A 9,056-nucleotide genomic window follows, 5' to 3' on the forward strand; every position below is an offset into this window, starting at 1 on the left:
TTAATAAATCTAGCGTACATTACTGTTTTTCATGTAACAATAACACAATGTAACCGTAGCCTCAATAATTATTGTTTCATACGTAATTAATCGGTTCCTTACCCAACTTTGCATTCCGGCAATTAGTCTCCGATGTAACAATAATATTTTTTTTATTGTTACATTTCCATGTAACCGTAGCCAGTGCCATTTATCAAGGATTTGTATCCTTGCATTTATATATGGGGACGAAAAAAAAATCCAGACTTCGTCCCCATTCCCAGGTAATGCCTGCCTCATATTAAATCACATAAAATGATATGTCTTCACTTGAAAATTAATTGCTTATGCTTTTGTGCGTAAAAAGTTTAATCTTTACTGTAAAATATGACAGGAATCAGTTGAATTTGAGCATGTTTACCTGGAACACAAATCCTGGGCGCAGACATATTGGATTGTTCTATTTCATGGGTGTGAATGTTTTAAGTTGGTGCAGGATTTGTCATTTTTGTATTGTTCACAATGAACAGTTAGACTTAGTTTACAAATTACTTCTTTATTTGTTTGTTACAATGTATTTTAACATATATAAACCGCAGGAAAAAGAGAGACTTATTTAGATAAATATTATATTTTGACACAGTTACCCCTATTCAAAATTAGATGGTCCAAAGCATATCCTGTTTTGAAACAAAAGTGAAAGTGCAGAACAATATTATATGAATATTCTATTCTTGCTTATGTTTTGAAATATACCGTCTGTATTTGATGTCTTAATATGGGAGAATCTTTTGATCTTGCAAAGGTAAACACCATTAAAAAAAACCAATAAAATATACAAAACAAGCTACTGTAACATCAGGATGAAGGGGGGTCTCATTGGGGGGTGGGGGGTTCTGATCCCGGGTCCCGCTTACTGTTTTGTCAGATTCCCGTATCCCGTTTACACAATTCTCCTATGTCCCGCTAGACTTCATTTCCCGTTTTCACGGCACAATAATTTGACTTCAACATGTCACGCTTACAAAAAATTGACATGAATCCCGCGTCACTCTTAGAACCAAATGAGACCCACATGAAGTACAGCAACAAAAGTGCAGTTCTCTATTTTTTGTGTGTTTTTAGGTGTGCAAATACTTTTTTTATGTGGATTAATTCCCTCTCATCCTTTGTTTTTCAATTTACAAACACAATATAATAAACTAAAGACTATTTTGACAGTTTTTTCACCTACGTTTTTTTATGATAAAGACGCGACAATAATGTCCATTCTGTGTTTATTTTGTAGCCGTATCCTTCTTTATTATAAAGGTATACCTATTCGATTTTTAATCCATATGGAATCATAGAAAAATTGGTCTAAACTGACCTCCAAACCATCAATGATTCTGAAATTAGGAGTACCCAAATTGCATCTATGCTTAAATTCGCATCGTCAAAAGTCGAATAACAGAGCTTTTGTTTAATTTCCTCAAATATTTTGAACAATCGGATATAAATCCATGCTTACTCTTCATTTTAAAAAAAAATGGGTACTTGTAACATATTGTAAAATTATTTGATCATTTTAAAAAGATGACGTTTTGATGACGTCGCATAGCGACGTTTCAGTACATTTTGCTTTTTCAGTAAACACTTCATCTATTGATAAATACTGTGAACGTTTTGTGCATATCTAAATATTTTTACCTATGTTGAAAGATGTGCATAGTATCAAATCATAAAAATACAAATTGTGTAGTCTCTAGGAAATCTTGTAAGATGTCTGCTGCTATTTTTGCTAAATAGGTGCAATTTGGGTACTCGTTGCAATTTGCGTACCGTTTCATTAGAGATTTACCATGTCTCTAGAACCAATGCATTTGTCACATACAATAACGAGCCAAAATGCAAAAAAATATCCATTTACATTGCAAACTTATAATTTAACCTTGGTTTAAATTCCTTTATTTACAATCCTTATAACAAGTTCAAGAATGTCAAGACAATCACGTTTTTTTAGTAGTTTTTTTATAAAACATCACTACTATAAAAGTGCAATAAAGTAATTTCATAAAGTTATAAAAGGTATATATATGAAAGTCATATGCATCAAAATATAATTTTATTACATGAAACATGGCCGAATTGACCAAGGCCGAAACGACCATGGACGTACCGGGACCTTGGCCGAAACGTCGTGTTTCCCTAAATAACACTTTACTGCATTGGAATAATTTTCACGATCAACTATGATACTATATTTGTAAGGATTGTTTTGAAGATAGAAACATGATTTATTTGATCTACCTGCTCTACATTCCTCCTCGGCAAGTGCAGAAATGACAACATTAGCTTCACTTTAACGTGTGGTTGAAGTGCATTGTAGCAAGCTTGGATATTTTGTAATTTTGCTTGGTTTATTTGTGAACATATTGTCTTTCCGGACCACAAATCGTCGGTAGAACCTAGCTTGTTGTGCAGCCACAGAGCTGTGTCACCAGCAGCCATCTTGGAGAGGCGACCGAAATACAAAATGAAAGGAAAACAACAATTGGGTGATAAAAATAGCTTTTAATTAACATAAACTTCCGGTTAAATAGAAAGTAAACACTTCGAATGTTTACAAAAAGGTAAAAGTCAAACTATCTTTTAGGCTTGTCTATTAATTGTATTTTGTCAACCACACCTATCATTGATTAATTATCATTTATAGGACAGTGTCAGTTAGTGGCAGCAAATATTGATTCCTTATTTATGTTTAATTACAATATTCATTGAAAACAATCATGTTTTGTTTACATTCAAAACTCAAGGATAAATTGAAAGAGTAACTGAGTTTGTCCTGTTTTGTTTTGTTTTATAATAAAAAAAGAATGACCATCTTTGCTACAAGTATCTTGTCTTCACTGACTGATCTCACGTTTAAGGGAGAGGGGCGAGCTCCAGTAATTTTCAGTGATTTACTATAATACAAGGCAGGCATGACCTGTGATAGGTGATGGAGTCCTTATCAATTATTGTTTATAATTCAAACATATTTGAATGATAAAAAAATATACCGTAAAGTTTCTGATGTTGGTCCTGTAGTTTCAGTTGCGACATCATTTTTGGACAGATAAATCCTAAATTATGAAAAGTCACTCTGATTCAAAACAAACAATTCTCTGAAAATGATATATTCTTGATAATCAAGATGCTTGATTTCTTGATTGCCAATATATTTGTAACAATAGGAGGATGTGTTTTTCAACAAACAATCAGCATTCTCATGGGAACAAACTGTGCCCCTCTTCTTGCTGACTTGTTCCTTTATTCATATGAGACTGACTTCATACAGGAACTTCTTAGGAAGAAAGAAAAGAAGTTAGCAATATCCTTGAACTTCACCTTCCGCTATATAAATGATTTTTCTCAGTAAACAATTCAAAATTTTTGACTATGTTGAACACATCTATCCCATCAAACTTGAGATAAAGGATACACCAGTTACAGTCAAGTGTGCCTCATATCTGAACTAACATCTAGTAATTACAATCCTGTCCCCTTTTCCCTGAATGTGACCTATGGATTTAGACTTATTACCAGGTTTGTACTAATATGAGCAACAGGAAGGGTGCCACATGTTGAGCAGGATCTGCTTTCCCTTCAGAAGCACCTTAGATCAACCCCAGTTTTAGTCAGATTCATGAATTTCATGTTGCTCAGTCTCTAGTTTTCTATGTGTGTAGTTTTTTTTTAGTCCCAGGACAATTGTAAGACAATGAATGATTGAGTTAATTAAATTTTGATTTAGATCCTGAAATAGAAAATGGAAGACACAACGGTGTTCCCCCAGACCAAAAATTTTGTTTGCCTTGTAAAACTGATATTGTTGAAGATTCAATCTATTTTCTACTTCAATGTCCATCACTATATTAAATTAGAAAGGTCCACTTTTATTTCTGACATTTTCTAAATTCTAAAGGATTTATATATTGACGGTAACATCCAGCATTTTTTTGAAGACCTATATAATAATGTCGTATGATACTGAGTCAAGAAATGAACAATGGTGAATCTGACTTGGTATTTGGTCATAATTACTAAAATATGTTTATTAGGTCTTTCCACCTTTCGTGTGGAAAGACCTATTGATTTTGTTCTGATTATTTCTTCCGCCTAATTTTTTTCTTGCGGTGTAAAAATGTTTCAAAAGATGTCGCTTAGTTTTTTTGTATATGAGATCATACAGTCTATACGCTTTTGAAACTCACCCTGTTTAACTGAACACTTTTCTTTGTAAGAGTTATCTCCCCAAACACTGTTTTTCTTGTTATCAGATCTCCTCCGCAACCGTAAAAGAAAGCAACAAATTTATTTTTCCAAATTGCTCGTTATATCCTCAGGATGTTACGTTTTATTTAGACCGAACCAATACGAAGACTCCATATGAGAGTAATTTCCCCTTTTGTATTGAAATAAGTGAAATAAATTTGTAACTGGAAAACCATAAGTGATAGAGGACTAGGGTCTTTTGATTTGAGGCCCTTGCTCAAAAAGTATGAAAATGAGGTCAAAGTCAAAGGTCAAGGTCATGTTCAAATTTTTGATTTTGGCTTGTTATCTCTTATTTTCAGAAATCATACAAGATATCGACAAAATATTTTCACACAATTGTTAGTTGCGACATGTCGTAACATGTAAATTTTACTTAAAAGGGTACGTAACATTTAATGCGAGTTTTGCCCCCTTTTATATCTAATATTAGTTGTATGGTAATATAACTCATTAACAATATAAAGTAGAGGCCTAGAGTCTTTTGATTTGAGGTCCTTGGTTGATGACCTTGAAATTGAGCTCAAGGTCATAGGTAAATTTAACGTTCTAGATTTTGACCTTTGCTTTTTCCTCTTATATATACATGATAAAGCCATGGGACTTTTGGCAAAAGGTTGCAAGCAATGTGACCTTGAAAAAGCCAACCGGAAGTGACCTTTTGTAAACCGGAAGTAGCCATTTTTTGTACTAATTTAATGTAAAAGTATATAGAACCATCTATTTTTGGAATCAGTGTCAAGTAAACTATCAAAACATACCGGAAATAACATCTTTTAAACTGGAAGTAAAAAATGATCTCCCTTATGTATATCTTTTTGTATAGAAACCATATATTTTTGGAATCAGTGTCCAATAAGCTGTCATTTGACGCTAAAATTGACATTTAAAACCAAATTTTAATATTTTCATATAAAAAAGATCCTTACTGGTGGAAAGACCATCAATGGTTCTCTGAACAATTGGTTTTTAATTTTATTTTTGTTTCTTTTGCAGACTTATTTAGACCTACATTCCACAAATATGGATTTATTTAGTTTGCTGAGAAATAATTTATCACCATCCAAAAAGATGATAAATGCAATAACCTCAAAAGATGTTTCATTAATAGAGGATATATTGAGGTCTGGATTTAATGTGAATTCTAGAGTATATGAACAAGGAGGAGAAACTGCTCTACATATAGCTGTATCTAAGGCTAACTATAGCAAACCTGTTATCGAAAAACTTATAGAATACAAAGCAGATCCTTCTGTAACAAATGATTTTGGTGTCACCTCTTTACACAGAGCAGCCACAAATGATGACGCAGACATTGCATTCTTATTACAACATGACAAAAGTTCCACGTCTATAAATGACTTCTGGGTCTCTTTCACAAGGGATTTTACACACTGGCTGCAACATCATACTGTATCACCAAAAACATTAATGATTCTACTTATAGCCACCCCAAACTTTGCTAAATATCCAGAAAATATTAGAAAAACTATGTTCACCACTGTTTTAAATGAACAGACACCATTTTATAACTGTTTGAAAGTTATGGCTGTGATAGATAAAACCTTGAGAAACCAGCAGATTGCACAAATTCCTGATGATGACGAAAGGAAAGAATTTCTGGAATGGTTAGACAATTTTAAACGTAAAGTACCAACTCTTCAGCACTGCAGTCGGATGGCTTTAAGACAAGCACTTGATAACAAATGGAATGTGATATATGGAACTGAGAGGTTATATTTACCCAAATCTCTAAAACAGTTTGCTAAATTCAATGATATTACCAGTGTTGGCTTATCAACTTAAGGGATTCTAAAAACTGCATTTAATTTAGTTGTTATTAAATATGTTAGAAATGAACACAATTTCTCATGTATAATGTTTAAAAAAAAAACAGTTTTATATGATTATTTCACTTTTATCTTTTTAACTTAGAATACTTCATTAAACAGTAAATTGTATAGATTATGTTTTTTTTTTATAATTTCAAAAGTCAGAACTAAATATCAGGATTTATTTTCTACAAATTTGGGGATCATGGCTCATTTATCCCATTTTAATTTTTAGTTACCCTTCTTTAACCTGAAGTCCAAAAACCTGATAAATTATATATCACAAATTATCACACCGCGGGTAAAATATCACGTTGTGATTGGTTTAACACCGTCACGTGGTGACCCCCTATGAGACTGTAGGGGGTTAGTAAATTTCATATGGGGTTCATGACGCGTTAATGGTGACGTCATCTATCGATGTTGTTGTGTTTCATTGTTTATTTTTCAAGCAGAAAAAGTCCAGCGTGCGATAAATTCGTTATACGGTTAACTACTGACCCCCTCCGGCCTCACCCCTATGAATTTTACTAACCCTCTATGGATCCGTAGGGGGTCAGTAGCGAACCATATAACTTATAATATCATTTCACTTCATATAAATAAAAACTGAATACTTTAAAAAAGATCCCTTATACACCAATGTAAAATTTTGAAGGTCCACACACAAATTAAAAGGTCACAGGGACTACTACACATGGATTGTTAATTTTGAAGGTCTATATATACAAAAAAGATCCAAGAACTCATGCATTAATCAACAAGTTTCAATCCCCCTCATTATTGACTTTTATTTTCATTTTTCACTGTATAGTTGTCTGATTTTATTATGTTTCATGCACATCTCTATTTAATTAAAGGGGCCTCTGTGACCAGGAAGTCTAAGTATGAACAACTGTTTCACTAGCCTGTTAACACCGAAGGTGTGAGTTTGTAACCTGGACAAGGCAGGTGCATTTGACTCTAATCTTAATTTACTAGGATTGTTCTAACAATGATTGGTGGTTCTCTTCAGACTCCCTGGCTTCCTCCACCAGTATTGACACAATGATTGGTGGTTCTCTTCAGACTCCCTGGCTTCCTCCACCAATATTAATTGAGACAATGATTGGTGGTTCTCTTCAGACTCCCTGGCTTCCTCCACCAATATTAATTGACACAATGATTGGTGGTTCTCTTCAGACTCCCTGGCTTCCTCCACCAATATTAATTGACACAATGATTGGTGGTTCTCTTCAGACTCCCTGGCTTCCTCCACCAATATTAATTGACACAATGATTGGTGGTTCTCTTCAGACTCACTGGCTTCCTCCACCAATATTAATTGAGACAATGATTAGTGGTTCTCTTCAGACTCCCTGGCTTCCTCCACCAGTATTGACACAATGATTGGTGGTTCTCTTCAGACTCACTGGCTTCCTCCACCAATATCAATTGAGACAATGATTGGTGGTTCTCTTCAGACTCCCTGGCTTCCTCCACCAATATTAATTGACACAATGATTGGTGGTTCTCTTCAGACTCCCTGGCTTCCTCCACCAATATTAATTGACACAATGATTGGTGGTTCTCTTCAGACTCACTGGCTTCCTCCACCAATATTAATTGAGACAATGATTAGTGGTTCTCTTCAGACTCCCTGGCTTCCTCCACCAATATTAATTGACAATGATTGGTGGTTCTCTTCAGACTCCCTGGCTTCCTCCACCAATATTAATTGACACAATGATTGGTGGTTCTCTTCAGACTCCCTGGCTTCCTCCACCAATATTAATTGACACAATGATTGGTGGTTCTCTTCAGACTCACTGGCTTCCTCCACCAATATTAATTGAGACAATGATTAGTGGTTCTCTTCAGACTCCCTGGCTTCCTCCACCAATATCAATTGAGACAATGATTGGTGGTTCTCTTCAGACTCCCTGGCTTCCTCCACCAGTATTGACACAATGATTGGTGGTTCTCTTCAGACTCACTGGCTTCCTCCACCAATATCAATTGAGACAATGATTGGTGGTTCTCTTCAGACTCCCTGGCTTCCTCCACCAATATTAATTGACACAATGATTGGTGGTTCTCTTCAGACTCCCTGGCTTCCTCCACCAATATTAATTGACACAATGATTGGTGGTTCTCTTCAGACTCCCTGGCTTCCTCCACCAATATTAATTGACACAATGATTGGTGGTTCTCTTCAGACTCACTGGCTTCCTCCACCAATATCAATTGAGACAATGATTGGTGGTTCTCTTCAGACTCCCTGGCTTCCTCCACCAATATTAATTGACACAATGATTGGTGGTTCTCTTCAGACTCCCTGGCTTCCTCCACCAATATTAATTGACACAATGATTGGTGGTTCTCTTCAGACTCCCTGGCTTCCTCCACCAATATTAATTGACACAATGATTGGTGGTTCTCTTCAGACTCACTGGCTTCCTCCACCAATATTAATTGAGACAATGATTGGTGGTTCTCTTCAGACTCCCTGGCTTCCTCCACCAATATTAATTGACACAATGATTGGTGGTTCTCTTCAGACTCCCTGGCTTCCTCCACCAATATTAATTGACACAATGATTGGTGGTTCTCTTCAGACTCCCTGGCTTCCTCCACCAATATTAATTGACTGCCACAAGATAGCACAATAGTATTAGTGTTAAAAGTGGTGTTTAGCATAAATCTATTTAATCTCACTGGAAAACAAATCACATATTGCAAGTGCCGACAAAGTTTTCAGTGATTTTCCTTAGAAATATTGATTCAATTGATTAATATCCAGTTGATTAGAAGGATTCCATGCATATTCAGTACAATAACTAATCAAACAATGAATAAATGAAAGAGGGTCTGAGTACATTGATAAAGAGGCTAGACATGAAATGCTGGGAGAGAGAAACCTAACATAGATGGTCAATGTTTGGATGAAGAAAAAAAAAAACACTGAAA

General features: G+C 34.9%; 2 protein-coding genes across 3 annotated transcripts in view; one reads left to right on the forward strand and one right to left on the reverse strand.

Moving 5' to 3' along the window:
* Window positions 1-2,503, reverse strand: part of LOC139520922 (negative elongation factor A-like) — a 32,576-nt gene extending 30,073 nt beyond the window's left edge. The window contains exon 1 of one of the 2 annotated variants that reach the window (XM_071314005.1): window positions 2,269-2,503. In XM_071314005.1, the coding sequence (XP_071170106.1) occupies window positions 2,269-2,469 (201 nt within the window). In that variant the 5' untranslated portion in view covers window positions 2,470-2,503. The remainder of the gene's footprint in view (window positions 1-2,268) is intronic. The other variant, XM_071314006.1, reaches the window with a different exon arrangement.
* Window positions 2,504-2,516: 13 nt separating this feature from the next.
* On the forward strand, window positions 2,517-6,236 carry LOC139520924 (uncharacterized). The gene is made up of 2 exons (XM_071314007.1): window positions 2,517-2,591; window positions 5,272-6,236. Exon 2 carries the CDS (start codon window positions 5,299-5,301, stop codon window positions 6,079-6,081), a length of 783 nt encoding a protein of 260 aa, XP_071170108.1. The 5' UTR covers window positions 2,517-2,591; window positions 5,272-5,298; the 3' UTR covers window positions 6,082-6,236.
* The last annotated feature ends 2,820 nt before the right edge of the window (window positions 6,237-9,056 follow it).

Source organism: Mytilus edulis, chromosome 4 (assembly GCF_963676685.1).
Source record: "Mytilus edulis chromosome 4, xbMytEdul2.2, whole genome shotgun sequence".
Lineage (NCBI taxonomy): Eukaryota > Metazoa > Mollusca > Bivalvia > Mytilida > Mytilidae > Mytilus > Mytilus edulis.